Source organism: Balaenoptera acutorostrata, chromosome 10 (genome assembly GCF_949987535.1).
Source record: "Balaenoptera acutorostrata chromosome 10, mBalAcu1.1, whole genome shotgun sequence".
Lineage (NCBI taxonomy): Eukaryota > Metazoa > Chordata > Mammalia > Artiodactyla > Balaenopteridae > Balaenoptera > Balaenoptera acutorostrata.
In genome coordinates, this window is record NC_080073.1 from 32172203 (window position 1) to 32191100 (window position 18898).

The window sequence follows — 18898 nt, forward strand, 5'->3', positions numbered from 1 at the left end:
CTCCCAGCTCCAGGAGCCACGTCCGGGGAGTGACGCCGGCCAGCGGCGCACGTCAGCGAAGATGGCCAATTCCCCTGGTGCGCAGGCGCAGTGGTTCGGGCAGCGCCGGAAGCGCAGGGGGATGGGGCGGCGGTGACGCGATTCTGTCCGCGTTGGAGGGGCCGGGCCGCTGCCGGAGTCGCCGGGGCTGCCGCGTGACGTGGCACAGCCGAAGATTTAACGCCAGAGCCGGAGCTGCCCCGCCAGTCGTCAAGCAGGTCATCACCCCGCTAATTCCTGTCCCAGAGGGGAGCTCCGTCCTACACACCGGCTGGCGAGCCGTCCCTGCGGCCCTCAGCTCCTCTTTCCTCCCTGAGTTTGCCGGGAGCGTGAAAGGCTCGGGGTCGCGCCAAACCCCTTCTGCTCCTGCCCATCGCAAGTGCCACTACCGCCATGGGCCTCACCATCTCCTCCCTCTTCTCCCGTCTTTTCGGGAAGAAGCAGATGCGCATTTTGATGGGTGAGTCAGGGGCCGAGGGACGAGGCCAGGCCCTGGTGGGGCGGCCAAGTCTCCACGCTTGGGGCGGCCTCGGGGCCTGTTTTTTTTCCCCCCCGTCACCTGTGGTGGGGGAGGGGCGGCGGGCTGGGGGTCGGGAGGAATTCTTAAGGGGGAACAATGGGGCGAAGGGTGGGCGGTCGCCCCAGATCTGTCGAAGAGGCTGGAACGGGGCCGCGGGCAAGGTTTCCTCCTTCTGGGTTTGGCTTTCTCTTCGTGGTCTTATTGAAAGCCCGACACCGTTGGGCGGAGATGTGAGAGTAGCGAACTGTCGGATCTTGCCGAACCCGAAAGACACTGGCGAGGCCCATTCTGTGAGTACGGTCTGGCTCCCCTCTTCCCCGGGTGTGGGCAGCGGTCGGGAGGGAGGCCGAGCGATTCCAGCCTTCCTCCTCCCCCTTTCTGCCCCGTGTACACACTGTGCACACTCCAATGGTGTGTGAGCGAGCGGTCGCCGAGAGCCCGGAGCCGGCCGGAGCAGGAAGTGACCGGGCCCAGTGCGGTGGCAGGGGAGCACCCACGGTTTCAGGAGAGTCCGGAGTCCTCAGCGCTCACTTCGCTAAACTTTGCTTCGCTCAGGGTTCCGCCTCATATTTTTTTCTTTTCCTTATTAATGTCCCTGAAAACTGAGTTTATCATGAATGTTTCTTTTGGCCACTCTCAAGGGCTAAATATATTTGGTTTACTCTGTTTGGTTTTCAAACTATGTAATTTTTATCTAGCTGGCTAAAGTTTAATGAAAAAAAAAAAAAGCTTAGAAACTAATTTTTTTAAGCCGGGGACAAATTTTCAGTAAGTGAACATCTTGACGCATAATTTTAGGGAGGCCTTGTTAAGTAGTAATTACAAAGGTGTTTTTTAAAATTCTTATGGAAAGTGGACTTTTTAAAAATTACTTTTTAGGGTCGGTTTTCCGCTCTGCTGAGGGAGAAGGGGCTTGTCACTTGATGTAAGCAACGCCTCCCCCATAGTACTGTGAGTAGTCTTTACATCAGAGCTAAGCTCCATGGACCTAAATAATGCTATAATGAGCCTCGCTAACTTTAAACATTGAATTTTGTTGGTTCATTAGCTTGTTTTCTAGAGAAGTGCAGTGGGGGGAGGTTTTATTTGAAAGTTTCCCAAAGCAAGGTTCCGTAGTATTTCAAGGTATATGAAGATTAAGGGTGTGCACATTTGTTTTTTTTTTTCACTTTCTTATTGCAACTTATTCACAATCCATGAAACAGTTGTTGATAATTCATTCACAAAGATAAATCAAAATGTTTTCTCTTTCAAAGTTTGTCAGATTTCAATTATGAAAAAGAATTATTATAGCAGGGTAAGCATATTATTTACGCTTTAAAAGTACCTGAAAATCGACCGTCTAAAAAAGGATCTGAAGTCACTGGGAGAACTTTGGACTGTGCTAAATGAATTTCCAGCCTGTTCCTTAAAGAGATTAACTAGTACATGGTTCTGTTCCTGGAAGTGTAGTGTGTTATATTTGAAATGTAATATGTAATATTTTACTTAAGATTTTTTGTAAATAATTTGTTGTTTCTCATTCCACTAGTTTTTTGTGATGGCTGACAGTTTCAGAGGGAGAAGAAAGGTAGAATTATATACGCTATAAGCACTTTCATATATTTTCTATATTAGAGAAGCATTTCTCCCTCTTATTCCCCAGAAATGATTGATAGAAAATGGAAGAAGGAAAGTAACTTTGTGCATTTGTGCAGGGAATAGAAGTCATGGTTTGAAATTATTCATTCACGTTAAATGTTTTATTACTCAGGTTTGCTATTCTTGTTTTGCACTTTAACTCAGGATAATTAGGTTTCCTTGATTAAAAACAGTTTAGTCACAAGGTCACCTTTTATGGTAGCTCATCAAAGGAAGTATAACCATATGGGGAATATGTGTATGGATAGTGAAATAGGTGATTCGGAGGTTTGATCATTCTTAGGTTTTTATATCTAGCTTTATGAGTGATAGCATATATAATAGATCACTCCTAATGTGTCTGCCCCATCCTAGTTTAGAATTACCAATTAATGATTGTTTTTTCCATATTAATTTTCTCTGACAGGCATGTGTTCTTCCTTTTCCTTTGTATGGCTTAGGTAAAATTCATGCTTTCTTGAGTCAGTGACCATTTTAAAATGTTGTTGAAAGATAGAAGTTAGCTACTGAATCTGGTTTGCCAAATTACTGTTGGAGAAGTTTTAAATTTTATTTGTACACACTTTCCTAAAAGTTAAAGTAATTTTAAAAGGTGTTTGAAGTTGCAGCTTATGTTAACTAATTAAAAAAAATTTTTTTTTTTGGCCGTGCTGTGAGGCATGCGGGATCTTAGTTCCCCCCCGACCAGGGGTCAAACCCGCGTCCCTTGTGTTGGAAGCATGGAGTCTTAACCACTGGACCGCCAGGGAATTCCCTAATTAAAAAATTTAAAATCAACACAGTGTATCAAATGTAACATCACTTAAACTATAGATTGACAGAAATTTTGTAGTTTTTGTAGTTTTACAGAAAAAAATCTTGTAAATGATATTATTGAGCTTAAATTCAAAGATGACCAGTTTTCACCTTAGATTTCTCATGTAGTCCGTCATTATCCTGTTTTAAGTCTGATCTCCATATCTGTGATGAGATGTAATTTTGGTAAATGACTCCCCAAATTTTGTTTATGTTTGAAACAATATGTTCTATAGAGGAATTATTAATTCTCCTCTCTTTGAACTTGCAAGTTCTTGCCTGTTGAAAAGCTGAGGAAGTATTGCTTTCGAAAAGATTGCTAATACCAGTGTAGTTTTGTGTTGTCTTTCATGTGACTGTGGCTTTTTGGGACCAGAGAGGTTCCGGAGGAAAGGATCTTTTGCCAACTTGAAAAATACTAACAATACTTTAAAGTGAGTGGTGTCTCATACTTTTTTCCTAGCATATTTTATAAATACATTTACTATTTAATTTTAAATTTTTGGTCTGATTATAAAAATAATGTCCTTTTTGTTAAATTTAGAAAACATGAAAAAGAAAAAAGTGATAATTTCTTATCATTCTACCATTCCACTATTAATATTTGTCATATTTACTCTCAGCCTTTAAGAGGAGGTTTTTATTTCTCCAAAATTGTAGTCCTTTTTGACTTAGTTCATGATGACCATCTTCTTAGGTCATTAGTTGAAAACTTAGTTGCCAGCCTTTAAAAAAGGGGGCGGGTCTTCTGATTAGTTATGTGATATAGGGAAACAATAGAAAAGGCAAAAATCCTTAGCTTCATGCCATTAGAGGTTGATACAGCCACCCTTAGGTGTACCCTCCTGCATTGTTATAAAGTATGACTATCAGAGACTGATAATTTGCTGTTAATTAACACATTGATCAAAGTGCTGATATTCCTGACCTGTTAGGTAGAAACAAAACTCAAGGTCATTATAGTTTTTCTGTACATCTGGTAGCCTCAGTTTCAGTTTTGATGGTCAAACCTCTGAGGAATTAGGTAAAATATTAAGATAGTGTGTGTCCACCAAAAAAACCTAAGGGCAGGATGGCAATATATGAATACTACTTGAGAGCTCTGGCATCAGACCTAGGATTGTTTGTTTTTAATTTTTAAAAAATTGAGATGTAATTCACATACTATTCCTTAAAAGTGTACAGTTCAGTGGTTTTTAGTATATTCATAAAGTTGTGTAACCATTACCACTGTCCCCCTCCCTGGTACCACATGGCTTGCGGGATGTCAGTTCCCCGACAGGGGATCCACCTGGATCACAGGGCAGTGAAAGCCCGTAATCCTAACCACTAGGCTACCAGGGAACTCCCACCACTGTCTTAATTCTAGAACATTTTCGTCAGCCCAGAAAGAAACCCCACACATGTTAGCAGTCAGTCCCCTCCTCACCCCTCCCTCTTGCAACCACTTTTCTGCTTTCCGTTTCTGTGGGCTTGTTTATTCAGGATATTTCATATAACAGAATCATACAATATATGGCCTTTAGTGTCTAGCTTCTTTCACTTAGCGTGTTTTCAAGATTCATCCATATTATAACATGTATCAGTATTTCATTCCTTTTTATGGCTGAATAGTAATTCTGTTGTATGGATATATTCCACATTTTGTTTATCATTCATCAGTTGATGGAAATGTAGTTGTTTCCACCTTTTGGTTCTTATGAATTATGCTGCTATGAACATTCATGAAAAGTTTTTATGTGGGCATATGTTTTTAATTCTCTTGGGTAGATAAGCTAGGAATAGGGTTGTTGGGTCATTGTTAACTATGTTTAACACATTGAGGAACTGACAAACTTTCTCAGAGCAGCTACACCATTTTACATTCCCACAGCTATGTATGGATCTAATTTCTCCAAAAGACCTAGGGTTTTAAAATCTGTTTTACTACTCCTGTGATTCTGGGGATGTTTCTGAACCTCAGATTTTGCATCTGAAAAATGGAGAGTTATTGTGAGAATTAAATTACAAAATAAATGGAATCACCTAGTATTGTGTTTGGAACACAATAAGCACTCAATTGTTAATTATTGAAAAATTTTTATGAAGTTTTTTTCAAGTTTCCTTGTAGAAAATTTGAAAGATAAACAAAACATAAAGAAAAATATCCTCACTGAAACTTAACTGAAAATATACTTTTTTCTTCTCAGTCTTTTTCTTTTCTGTGTTTGGTATTTTCCCCAAGATGAGATAATTGGAATCTAATTTTTAAACTTAAAATATAAGTATTTCTTGCTGCCATAATTTGGTAGACATACTCTTTAATGATCGGCAAAGATTTTGGGGAAAGTTTTGCTGCTTTTAACACTTTGGTCAAAGTGCAGGTCCAGTCAAGGAGAACAAGTAATTCCAGTATATCTTTCAAAACAGTGACTTGTTTATGAGGGTGAGAGGGAGGGGAGGACATTACTGGACTGTACAGATTAGAGTCTTATCTTGGCTACTTGAGAATTGGTTATAGTTTCATTTTGTGGAGAAATTTCATTGCCAAATATTGCAACATTAAGGAAATACATACTTAAGAAATCACTAAAGGGGTACAGAATTGTTAGACCAACATGTTTATGAGTGAGGAACTATATAATGAGTGATGATATACATTAATTTGTGCATCTTAAATCTCACAATAGAAATACCTTAAAAAAAACCTTCTGGTTTGCATTTATACAACACTTTTATTTATTTATTTATTTATTTATTTATTTATTTATTTATGTACTTACTTATTTATGGCTACGTTGGGTCTTCGTTGCTGCTCACGGGCTTTTTCTGGTTGCGGCGAGCGGGGGCTACTCTTCGTTGTGGTGCGCAGGCTTCTCATTGTGGTGGCTTCTCTTGTTGTGGAGCGTGGGCTTCAGTAGTTGTGACTTGTGGGCTAAGTAGTCGTGGCGCACGGGCTTAGTTGCTCCACGGCATGTGAGATCTTCCTGCACCAGGGCTCGAACCTGTGTCCCCTGCATTGGCAGGCGGATTCTTAAGCACTGCGCCACCAGGGAAGCCCTACGTTGTTTTTAAACTAAGGTCTGAGGTCAAGTTGGACCACCAATGAGGACTGGTGTGTACCATAGTTCTCAAAACTTAATGCAAGTGTTTTTTCTAATCATTATTTTAGTTTCAGTTCTTCCTACCTGGGCTAATGGTATTTGAACTTAGCTAAAGGTGAATTTTGCTTTATTTTAAAATTTGATCAAAATCTCCTGAGGAGGACTTAGGCTCTCAAGACACTTAGCTTTTTCTAACAATGAAAAGATCCTGTTTTTCACCTCCTCATATTCTGTATTTTTATTGAAGATGCCAAACTCTAAGGTAGCTGCTTTTGTTTCTTTGTATATTTTTTAGAATTATGTTTTCTGATATGTTTACTCTTCTGTTCCGTAGTTAAAGCATAAAACAGTTCCTGTTAACAGTTGGTTTTTCTTATGCCCATGAGTGAGGGGGCTGCTCGTTCTGACTAGTAAGTGTCATAGTATTTTGGACAGAATAAACAATCTCAGTATGAAGAAGTGGGGAACAGAGTTTGATTAGAGGATAGAGTAAGAAAGCATAAAATGCCTGAGTCTCCAGGGAGATCTTTTTTTTTTTAAGCATGGGTTTCCTGTGCTAAGTCATGCTCTGATATAAATACTAAACAACAACAAAAAAACTATCCTTAAAAAACAAACAAAAAAAACACGAAAAACTATCCTTGCTTAAATCAATACTCGGTTGAATTGATTTCAAAATCTGTGGTAGCGTTAATCTAGGTGGCCAAATGTGATATCCTTAGGCCAATAATCAGTGAGGTTTTTAGATATTGACCTTCCATTTATGAAGGCTTTAGCAAACAATGTAGAATATTCAGCTTTTCAGAGATTCATAAACATTTAATTTGCTCTTCACCCTCTTCTACACCTTGTTGTAGTATGGATTTTTTTTTTTTTTTTGGAAACAAGTACATTCCTCCCTACTTATATCTGCCTGCCTCAAAGGAATTATTTTAAGAATTTAGACATTATATTGGAGATGAATATGACAAGGCCTTCTTTACAACCCAAATTAACCAGTCTTTTGTTATCATTTCGGCACATTTGATGTTGAAATGGATTTAGGTAGGGGTAAAATTGGCCTCATCTTCCTTTCTTACATATATATTTTTTCCCCCAGCATCAAGACCTTTTACCTAAAATTTGCTTGTTATATTAAAAGAAATTGAGTTTTTGAATCTTAAAGATAGTTCTTAATTTGTTCTTATGTGTTCTCTGATTCAACTTATAATGCGTGTTTTTAAAAATGGTAGTAGGTCATAGAATTAATGAGGACTTGAATTGGAAGAGATCTTAGATTACTTGATCTGGTCCCCTTATTTTATAGCTGATTTCTCTGGCCTCTTTCCTAAAGTGATTTGTTTAAAGCCATTCAGCTATTGTGTGGCAAAGCAGATCTTGAGATTAGACCTTGTGCTGTCTCTCTAGGTCTAAAAAGAAAAATGGAAAGGCTTTTGTAGGAGGTGTTGCCTTTGGGAATCAGAAATGAGGTGATTTCATTTCTAACTCATTTGTGCCTTGACCACTCAGCTTTTGCTTTCAAAATAAAAATTTGTTGTAAAATTGTTTGTTAGTGTGTGCTTTTGGTCTAGATTTAAAATCTGAAATGTCTTTTTCTAGTTGGGTTGGATGCTGCTGGCAAGACGACCATTCTGTATAAACTGAAGTTAGGAGAGATAGTCACCACCATTCCTACCATTGGTAAGAAAGTTTACAGTGATTTTAATTTATATCATAATAATGTATTATAAAGTGAAATAGAATATAGTTTAATTCTGACTGTTTTTTTTCAGAGTAGTTTTTGGTTCACAGAAAAATTGAAAGGAAACTACAGAGATTTCCCATATATCCACTCCCCCAACACGTGCATAGCCTCCTCCATTGTCAGCATCACTCAGTAGATGAACCTACATTGACACATCGTAATCACCCAAAGTCCATATACCTTAGGGTTGTCCTACATTCTTTGGGTTTGGACAAACATACAATGACATATAGCCATCATTGTAACTGTCTTGGGTATATACGTTTGTTGATTATCTATTAGGACTTAAAAAAAAAGCAATTCCGGGAGAATTCCACAATAAAGGGGTTTATTTTCTGAATGACATTGTGCACAGCAAACTTTTTTTTTTTTTTTCCTCTATAGGTTTTAATGTGGAAACAGTAGAATATAAGAACATTTGTTTCACAGTATGGGATGTTGGTGGTCAAGATAAAATTAGGCCTCTCTGGAGGCATTACTTCCAAAATACCCAGGTAAGTTAGGAATGCTATATACATTTTTATAACTTTTCTTTGTATGTTTCATGCTCCAAAATTTATGTTAATATATACTGTTTACTTGGATATTGGTGTTTACTCCATGAGTTGGCATTCTTCTTATCACTACTTCCATGTTCTTCAGTGGACTCTCTCATTCATGCCTTTGTAGGCTAAATTACCTAGGGTGGAAGAGTTACATAATTATCATAGTAATATTTTGGAAGATGGGGTGGGGTGGTTCTCAGGGTTGAATTAGATGTTTCATCAGTAGTTCTATTGGTTTCATTCTTAGTTTAGGAAGTAAGATCTGTATAACTTTCTGTCATTGTAGTTTTAAATGAATGTAATACAATTAATAGCCCTTCATTTCACCCAGTTAAGTGTTTACTTTATTAAAATACATTAAGAAAAAATATATTAAGGTAGACCTGCTCTGTTGATTTGTACATGATTTTTATATTATCATGTAGTATGTATAATGCTGGCATGGTAGCGACCTTAGTGATCCTGTAGAGCAGGCATTCTCAAATTTGACTGCACATTAAAATTACCTGGGGAGTTTTAAAAGTCCCAAAGTCCTGATGATAACACCTGACCACTTGAATCAGAATCTCTGGGGATATAAACTAGACATCAGTAGTGTTTCTCAGATGTTAATCTGCATATGAATCACCTGGGTATTTGTTAAAATACAGATCAATTCAGTGGGACCTGGCTGAGTAAGGCCTGAGATTCTTCATCTCTAGCAAGTTCTCGGGTGGTGGTGCTGATGTTGCTGGTTTGGGACCTTACTTTGAATAGCAAGGCTCTAGTACAGGGTTTTTCAACAGCAGCAGTGTTGACATTTCAGACTGGTTAATTCTTTGTCATTGAGTGAGGGGAGGGCTCTCCTTTGCATTGTAGGATGCTTAGCAGCATTCTTGGCCTTTACACACTAGTTGCCAGTAGTAGTCTCCCCCACCCAATCCAGTTGCAACAACCAAAAATGTCTCCACGTATTGCAAAATATTTCCTGGGGACAAAATTGCTCCCTCTTGAGAACTACTGTGGTAGTCTAACTCTTATATATGAGTAAACTGAAGCTTGGAATGACTTAATTAAGAGTGGAGAGCTGGTTCTTGTTTTACATTTTTTATTCAAGTAGGTCCCAACTCTGGTGTTTTCTACCACATGAGAGGTTTCTTATTATTTTTTGTTTACTACTGGAGTTGATAAAATTTTTTAAAAATAATGTATGATGTTAGAAGCACTTCATATGTTTAAGATGTACAGATGTCATTCTTTTTTTTTTTTTATAAATTTGTTTTATTTATTTTTATTTTTGGCTGCGTTGGGTCTTCGTTGCGGTGCGCGGGCTTCTCATTGCAGTGGCTTCTCTTATTGTGGAGCACGGCGCGCAGGCTTCAGTAGTTGTGGCGCACGGGCCCAGCCGCTCCGCGGCATGTGGAATCTGCCCGGGCCAGGGCTCGAACCCACGTCCCCTGCAATGGCAGGCGGACCCCCAACCACTGCGCCACCAGGCAAGCCCCAGATGTCATTCTTGATCTCCAGCTCTTATAACATTGTAGACAAGTGAGGTTTATTGCCACCGGGTGGCAGTGAATACCCTAGGTGAGTGGCTGGAACAACCAGGTTTTAAGTAGCATGTCATGTTAAGTAAGTGGCATACTTTTTTATTTAAAACTTAAAATGTTTCTGTTCATTAACATAGCTGTGGTTAGAAAAGATGTTTTGATATGAGTTACATGTTTTTAAAAACTTTACTATGGAAATTTTTGAATGTATACAAATGTAGAGAATAGCATAATAAACTCCCAGTATCTATTGATATTACCCAACTTCAGTTATTAGGATATGGCCAGTATTCTTTAATCGGTACTGCTTTATAATGTATTTCACCTTTTGGATTATTTTAAAGTAAGTCATAGGCATTTCACTTAGGGAACATGCTTTTTAAATACGTTTAGTTATGAAGTAAAACTGCTAATCCTAAGCCTGTAATTCTTTTTATTTTATTTTTAAAAATTTTATTGAAGTGTAGTTGATTTACAGTGTGTTAATTTCTGCTGTACAGCAGAGTGACTCAGTTATACATATATGTATTCTTTTTCATATTCTTTTCCATTATGGTTTATCACAGGACATTGAGTATAGTTCCCTGTGCTATACAGTAGGACCTTGTTTATCCATCCTATGTATACTAGTTTGCATCTGCTAATCCCAACTCCCAATCCTTCCCTCCCCCATTCCTCCTCCCCCTTGGCAACCACAAGTCTGTTCTCTATGTCTGTGAGTCTGTTTCTGTTTCGTAGATATGTTCATTTGTGTCGTATTTTAGATTCCACATATAAGTGATATCATATGGTATTTGTCTTTCTCTTTGTGACTTCGCTTAGTAAGATAATCTCTAGGTCCGTCCGTGTTGCTGCAGATGGCATTATTTCTTTCTTTTTTATGGCTGAGTAATATTCCATTGTATATATGCACTGCATCTTTATCCATTCATCTGTCGATGGGCATATAGGTTGTTTCCATGTTTTTATCTTTAAGCCTTTAATTCTTGACCAAGGGTAACCCTGCTCTTATCCCTAGACTTGTTTAGAATGCTTTTTAATTTACTTTAACTTGCAATTAGACCCATTCCTGGCCTCTGTGGACCACCTTAGAATCAAAAGTCCAAGTACTTCTGGGACTTCCCTGGCGGTCCAGTGGTTAAGACTTTGCCTTCCAATACAGGGGGTGCGGGTTCATCCCCTGGTCAGGGAGCTAAGATCCCATATGCCTCACAGCCAAGGAACCAAAACATAAAACAGAAGCAATATTGTAACAAATTCAATAAAGACTTTAAAAATGGTCCAAATTTAAAAACAAAAAAAATCTTAAAACAAAACCCCACAGAAATCCAAGTACTTCCTAGGGACTTCAAGGCTGCTGGAGAAAGCTTTACATCAAGGTTGCCTGATGTAATCACAGCTAAGCTATTAAAGCTGTCTTTTGCAGCATTCATGATCAGTTCTTTTAGCTATAAAATTTAAAAGAAACTAATTATTCCATTTAACCATGCTTCTAACTTTTATTAGCAATTCAGGACACAGTGTTATTCCCCACAGTGTTTATTATAGTAAATTCCTCTTACCTCATTATATAATTCAAATTATTTTCCTGTTCTAAATATTTGGCCTTTTAAGTAATCTTTTCTTAGCGTAGCTATCTTTAGAATCCTAGCTTTTCTACACTCTTGATTCTGTGCTGTCCCAGGAAGTGAATAACTTAGAATTTATTTCTCAAATAATCCTCCCTCTCAATAATGTTACTTTGGGACTGACAGTGTTATTTGCATTTTAAAACAATAAAAATGGATTGTTAGTAGTCTAGATAAAATTAGATCCCTTTTAGAGGCCTTACCTCTTCTAGAGAAGTAGGTTCTAAATAGGAGTGGTTTTGGGGATAGGAGGAAAAGGAGGAGACATTTACTAAACGCCCGTGATATGCTAAGGGCAATGCTTGATTCTTTTATACCTCTATGATTATGTTTAAAAATAGGCTTAAAAAATTGGTGGTATTTTATTTTATAGAAGAAGAGGCATGTTCAAGGATTAGGTAATTTATATAACTAATAAGCATTGAATTTGGTATCTTCCCACTATGCCACACTAGCTCTGAAAGCACCAAAATTTTTTTCAAAGGATAGGATGTTTAAAATTATGATTTCCTGCAGAGATAAAGGAAATGGGTTTGAAGTTTTTTAGACCAAAAGAAATTATGTCATTTAATGACTGTAGCCTAAAATAATTATTAAGTACCCTGGCAAGCTCAGTACTATGGTAATACTGAGGGGATTAATCCCTCAGTGGATTTAATCTGGTGATTTACACAAATCAGTAGTGGCACAACACAGTTTATGATAAAGTGACAAATGATTAAAAATACTTTAGGGGTCAGGGTTGTGGGGAAAAGAATAATACTTTAGTGTATATACTAAAGAATATACTTTAGTGTGTAATAGGAATAGATTTTAACAAAGCTATAAAATTAATCTTCCCTGTCTCTCTCTAACTGAAAATTTTATACTTTCCCATTTGAAAGTTTTTGGAAGAGTCTTAATTCAACTAATTCCTTCCCAATTCCACTTCTTTTGTAGTATAAAATTCTAATATTTGAATATCTTTAAGAATGGTTACTACCTTCCTTTTTGTTAAGAATTTCTTACTCGATCAAGTCAGCCTTGAATTTTTCTTAATATATTTTGCTGACGACTTTCTTCTCCTGATTCTAGAGCTGGCAGGCAGCATTCTAGAGCAAGACTCTTTTTTCCTGATGAACTATATAAAAGCTACTGTAGTGCACTCCTTCCGCTTCTTTTTTTAGTTTCATTTTGTGCATGCTTTTGAATAAGGTAATTCAGTTAGTAAATTCATGAATCCTTAGGATCTGTGGATTGTTCTTTTTCCTTTTGTGCCCACTTTGTGGCCATTTTGTTACTTCTACTTACCTGCATTTAAATGTGCAAGGGTAGGGGAAAGGGATAGAATTTATTCTTCTTAGTGTAATTGAAAAAAGTGATCAGTTGTTAAGAGGTAGATTTTTTTTTTGGAAATAACATTGATAAGTTAAAATCACAAATAGTGCTCAAATCTGTAATGCCCTGTCTTTTCCCTTTTTTTTGTAAGGAGACTTTCTTCCTAACATGTTATTAACTCTTGATATGGTTTTGCTGCCTATATACTTAGGTTTCATATTTAGTGTGTGCTTTAAATTTAACTTTTAATTTATTTCAGGGTCTTATTTTTGTGGTAGATAGCAATGATCGTGAAAGAATTCAGGAAGGAGCAGAAGAGCTGCAGAAAATGGTGAGAAAAGTTTTTAAATTTACCATTTCCAAGATGTGTTTTTCTGGGTGACAGTGGTGGTATTAGTGGTTGGTACATTTTAACTGTAATTTGATTACATAAATCAACTTTTTAGAGCTAGAAAGAACCTTGAGGAACTATATATTATCACAGGTTCTTAAGACTGCACATAAAAATCTTCTGTAGAGCTTTTAAAAAAACTCATGGATGAGTAGTTACTTCAGTAAGTTGGGAGGAAGGCACAGTTTGTTTGTAGAATGCTCCATGCGTGATTTTGATGCATATCTCCGGTTGAGGATATTTACTTTAGTCCAGTCTTTTATTTTCTAGTTATAAAATCTCCAGTTTTGAAGCTTTTGTGACCTAGGAATCCTGGTTCAAATCCCTTGTTCCCAAGGTCATTGGGTTCAGTTTTCTCTATACTATACCTATAAAATATACTTCAAAATGTTTTGTAATAGCAACCATGATAAAAGAATTCCACCAAAGGCATGTAGCATTTTGTTTGATGGTGGCATTTTGGCCTTGCCAAATATTGGATAAATGTTTTCATATGTTCATACTGTTAAAAATCCTGAGGGGGGAAATTGTTTAGGAACTTCGCTAGAGGAATGTTGTCATGGTTTCAGACTTGTAGGTGTAAAATATTTACTGAAATATTCTCATTCAGTGGTCCTAAGACGAGTGCAGTTTGTAAAACCATTGTGCCAGTATGTGTGTAACTGGTGCTTTTTTTGTCTCAGTTAACTATTACCCCTTCTACTCTTTTTTTTTTTTTTTTGGTAAACAGCTTTATTGAGATATAGGTCACATACCATAACTTCACTCATTTGAAATGTACAAGTCAGTGGTTTCTAGTATACAAAATTGTACAATCATTACAATTGAATTTTAGAACATTTTCATCACCTCCAAAAAGAAATCGTATAACTATTAGCATTTGTTTCCCATTCCTTCCCCCATTCTACCCTGCCCGCATACAATGTGTGGTCTTTTGTTACCTTTTTAAACTTTTTGTTTCTTTTCACTTAGCATAAGTTTTCAAGTGTTGTGTCATATATGAGTATCTCATTCCCACTGGCTTCTGCTCTTGGTATTATTCTTGTATTTTGCATGATACTACTAATGCCCTAATCACTATATTGTTTTCCCACTGTCGTTTGATCCAACTGGCTGGAAAGGATAAAAGTGCAAAAAGAATCATCGTCTAAATATGTTTACTACTGAGTACCATAAGATCCTGCCATAAATGTTTATTCCCATGTGTGTTTCTTGTCCTTGCCAATCCTGACCCTCCATGGATGATCATCAAGACTGAATGAATGATTTACCCTAATGGAGTGTAGGATGATTGACTTGGAAAATAGTTTTGCTTTACTTGAGGGTGTATGATTATTGATTTGATGTTTGATAATGTATTTAATGTTGAATAAATGATTTATATACGTAGGAAGCCTGTTTTACTTAGTTTGTTACAATAATTGGATTCCAGTTTGGTAGTTGTTGATGTCTTTATTTTCAGCTTCAGGAAGATGAGTTGCGAGATGCTGTGTTGCTGCTTTTTGCAAACAAACAGGATTTGCCGAATGCTATGGCCATTAGTGAAATGACAGATAAATTAGGTCTTCAGTCTCTTCGTAACAGAACAGTAAGTATTTGGAGTTTCATATTAACCTCCTGACTATTAGATTAATAGGATAATTGTTTAAGCTGATATTTAGTTTAAACATTTATTAGTTAATTGTCCCCTTTGAAATAGATGATGAGCACATCATTTAAAAAACTACAGGGACTTCCCTGGCAGTCCAGTGGTTAAGACTCTGCGTTTCCAATGCAGGGGGCACGGGTTTGATCCCTGGCTGGGGAACTAAGATCCCGCATGCCTGGCAGCACAGCCAAAAACAAAAAACACTACAATAAGAGACTCTTGCTTATATAAAAATGAACCCTTTCAGGCTTTATTTCAAACCTTTGTAAATGTTGTATTCAACTTTAAAGTACATTGATATCTTCTCCATTTTTAAACTTTTTAATACATATCCTTTAAGGATCCAAAGGTTTTAAATATCTTTATTTCATTTGACTTTTGTTAACATTATCCTCAAAATGATTAGTACTGATAAAGATGTGAATAACTGTACTGTATGAGAATTGTAATATCTAAAGGTTATTGATAGTCAATTTAAATTTTATCTTTTATATAACTCTGCAGCAGATATTTTGTAATTGGGTTTTCTTATTGAAACTGCAATATTTAGCAGCCATATTTTAGATAATAATTTGTACTGTGTGCGTGGTAGCACTAAGAGCTTGTGGAGGGACCTGTAATTATGATGTTAAACAAGTTTTGAGTTTAAAATTATAAAAAATATCTACTTGCTCTCCAATAGCTTTATCATTTGAGATCAGTGGTTTAAATATTGGCAAAATACAATATACTGTTTTATTTATAAAGATGATATCACAAACTATTATTGTGGTTTGTGTTTTACAGTAGTTTTTCATTAACTTGTCAACAAGATGAAACTGTGGTGTCGCAATAACTGTATACAGTGTTTAAGGTGTCCCAGCCCAGTTTAAGTAAGACAGACTGTAAATGATGCAGTTTTCCATGCTGTGAAGATATGAATTCATGCCTTTTTCCCAGCCTTCTAGGTTATTGGGGTCTTTGGTATTAAAGTAATAATTGGCAGCATATGGTAGACTTGAAGTGACTTTGCAACATTAAAGCAAGGTCTTTATTTTAAGGCAAAATAAAACTGGTCAGTAAAGAAAATTAATAAACCATCCCTGAAAGGTAATTAAATTGCTTTCTAGGTCTTTTTCTTGGTACTTGAAACTTTTCATGGCATTTCATACAGTTACTGAAGATAATATTCATAAACATTTTAAAGATTGGAACTTTGGGGGGTACATGAGACTAAAGACAGTGAAATTCCCGAAAAAACTTGCCTCTAAAATATCAATAATCCCTACTCTTTCAAAATTTTGCGTCTTCTACTCTGAACTTAGTTTTGTGGGAAACAAGAGCATCATAAGGACCAGGTGGGTAGTTTAGTAGTTACTAATCTTCCCATGAATTTTCTTTTCAGATTAAGTAGTAGTTGGTTAAATGTAATGAATGGGTAGTAGTAGCTTTAGACATGAGAGGAGTTTTGTGAGAAGCAAGAGGTAGGAGAACAGTTCTAATCTATACAGTTACTGAGATCATTAAATATAAAATTAATCATTTGTGAAATATACTTTTAACACATTTACAACTTTAGTTCCTATGGCTTTATGTATTTTTCCTTTTTCTCTATACATTTATGGCACCTGCTCACTAATACCTCTGGAAAATAATTTTCTGAGTAAGGAATTTTAAACACTGGTTATATTAATCAAGTGTTTTCTTGTTGTCCTTTCTTTACAGTGGTATGTTCAAGCCACTTGTGCTACACAAGGAACCGGTCTGTATGAGGGACTTGACTGGCTGTCAAATGAGCTTTCAAAACGTTAAATGAGACTGGATATCTAACCAAGGACATGTTTGATAGAATTGGTCTAGGCTTGTTACAACAAAATTAGTTTGCATCTTGGTTATTAAACAGTATGTGGGACTGGTTTGGGCAGAATATTACAGCGTTAAAACTTATTTTGTTGCCAATTATTGTTTACCAAGTATAATGTTGCCATTTAGCAATATGCTTGGTTTTAAAGAGATTCTCTTAACTTGGGGGAAAAAAAGTGTCCTCTTTTAATTTTACTTCCCTTAAGCCTAAATGCCTGGACATAGCTAATGTGACACCTTTAAATAAATCCATTTTGAATGTTTTTTTGAGCCCACAACAAATAATGTTTTAAAGTTATCCCCTTGCTACTTTACTGATACCTTTATCATTCCTGGGACAGTCTGCTGATTTAAAAAATGTAGCATTCCATTTGTATTTATTTTTCCCCCTTGCCAAAAAAGATTTTTTAATACTGCTTGTACCAGCCAGGGACATGCTCCAAAACACTATTCAGATCTTTTGCACTGAGGAACTTATATTTCCCTCCCATTATTAACTCCTGGCTTCCATCAGCCAAGCTTACCTTGGTGTGGTTTGGATTTGATAGCTAATTAGTTCTGTGCTAGTTGCAAAGAGTTCATATTGAGATGATTTTTAATACTCAGCAGATTGTCTTCCTTTATATTGTATCTTTTTTATGTTGCATGTTGCTTTTGGTATCAGCCTGACTCTTTTCCCAGTATATGATAGTTCTCCTGATGTTTTATTGTTTGTTGGTGAACATGTCTTCATTAAGAGTTTTGGAAAACTCATCAGACTCAATGAATAAGTTTTCTTCATAACCCATTTGGAATTATTCCTAATAAAATGATAAAACATGTAATGGTGTTTGTTTTTCTTGTCTTGAAGATGTTTGAAATAGATTTTTTAGTTGATTTGCATATATTACATACTGTGAACAATAATACAGATCCCAGTGAGTTTATTTATTGTTTGAATTGGAAATAAAATATGGGTTGCTATCATGTGTGTAACAGAGTGAGGAGCAATTTCAAGAATTTAGTTTTCTTTGATAAAATACCATTTTGATGCTGTACATTTTCTAAAGTCAGATCAAGAGTAAAAAGCTGTAATAAAATGAACTGCTCCCAAAGTATGTATGCATGTGTTTGTTTCACAGCTAACATTCGTTTAAAAAAAATTCAAGTGTTGTTTGTATCTCATAATACATAGTTAGTGATGCTGCTCTCCTATGTAGGAGAACAAAGTTCACAAACACTTTTCTTTTTTAGCTTCACAAATTTCAGAACTTCTGCAGAAAGTGACTAAATCTTTGTCATAGGGTAGTACCTCATGAATTACATGTTAATTTCTTAAGCACTCAACTTGGTAACCTTATGAGTAACTTAGTTTTTGTCTATAATCTAACGTTTTATGTATTTCATAAACCTTGCATTTTTATGATTATTAATGGCTTAGATTTAGATAAATTTATGGATTGGAATCTTGTTTTCAAAACCAATACATGCTTGTAAAATAATGTGTATATTTGAATTGTAAACAAAACAAAACAAAATACTAGACAAAGCGAAAAGAATTTAGAATTAAGTAGTTGGTGATTGTGAAACAGGTTACTGGGAGAAAGTGTATGCGAAACTTGTGTTATTTCATTAAGTGCATCTTCTGTAGCCCACCGGATGAATTCTTCCTTCTTCCCTCCGAATAAGAAAGGTCTCATTTCTTGGATAAAACTAAGATAAGGTATATAGTGTGTGTGGTTTTTATGGGGTTCAACTAGGGGATACAAAACTTCAGTAGGTTCAATGATAGGATCATAGTTAAATTACCATTGTTGTATTAATTAAAAAAAAACTAAACCAAGTAAGTCAAACATGCTTTCATGAACTCTGAAGATAGAATAAAGAGAATCCATATAATCTTACTTTCAAGATATGGCAGCTCTTACTACCATTGTTGGAAATGACTGCATTAGGAATCTAAAATTGCCTAATTTTTGCTAAATGGGTTAAATAAAGATTTGCAAGATTGCTTGTTCTTTTTTATTTTTTAAAGAAAACATTAACTTGGTGATTTGGCATGTTTTTACCCCAAGCAATTATTCTTTTTCTTCAGTCCTGGTTGTAGTTTTCTGTTTTTGTTTTTAAATTAAATTGAGAAGTTCCATTTTTTTCCAAGTAGAAGTGAGTAAATGCTTTGGGAAAAAGTATAAATTGA

General features: G+C 36.3%; 1 protein-coding gene across 2 annotated transcripts; it reads left to right on the forward strand.

Annotated features, from left to right (window-relative positions):
- Nucleotides 1–114: 114 nt before the first annotated feature.
- On the forward strand, nt 115–17546 carry ARF4 (ADP ribosylation factor 4). Of its 2 annotated transcripts, XM_007192302.3 has the most exons (6): nt 121–499; nt 7678–7758; nt 8207–8316; nt 13101–13172; nt 14695–14820; nt 16585–17546. In XM_007192302.3, exons 1-6 carry the CDS (start codon nt 433–435, stop codon nt 16669–16671), a joined length of 543 nt encoding a protein of 180 aa, XP_007192364.1. In that variant the 5' UTR covers nt 121–432; the 3' UTR covers nt 16672–17546. The 2 variants fall into 2 exon arrangements, with proteins under 2 accessions (XP_007192365.1, XP_007192364.1); XM_007192303.3 differs by lacking the exon at nt 13101–13172 and having other exon boundaries at nt 115–499.
- The last annotated feature ends 1352 nt before the right edge of the window (nt 17547–18898 follow it).

Bases quoted from the DNA above. Each gene is read 5' to 3' on its own strand.
- ARF4 (XM_007192302.3), top strand. From the start codon at position 433: ATGGGCCTCACCATCTCCTCCCTCTTCTCCCGTCTTTTCGGGAAGAAG. The intron at 500-7,677 runs GTGAGTCAGGGG...GTCTTTTTCTAG, and splicing joins GCAGATGCGCATTTTGATGG to TTGGGTTGGATGCTGCTGGC. The intron at 7,759-8,206 runs GTAAGAAAGTTT...TTTCCTCTATAG, and splicing joins CACCACCATTCCTACCATTG to GTTTTAATGTGGAAACAGTA.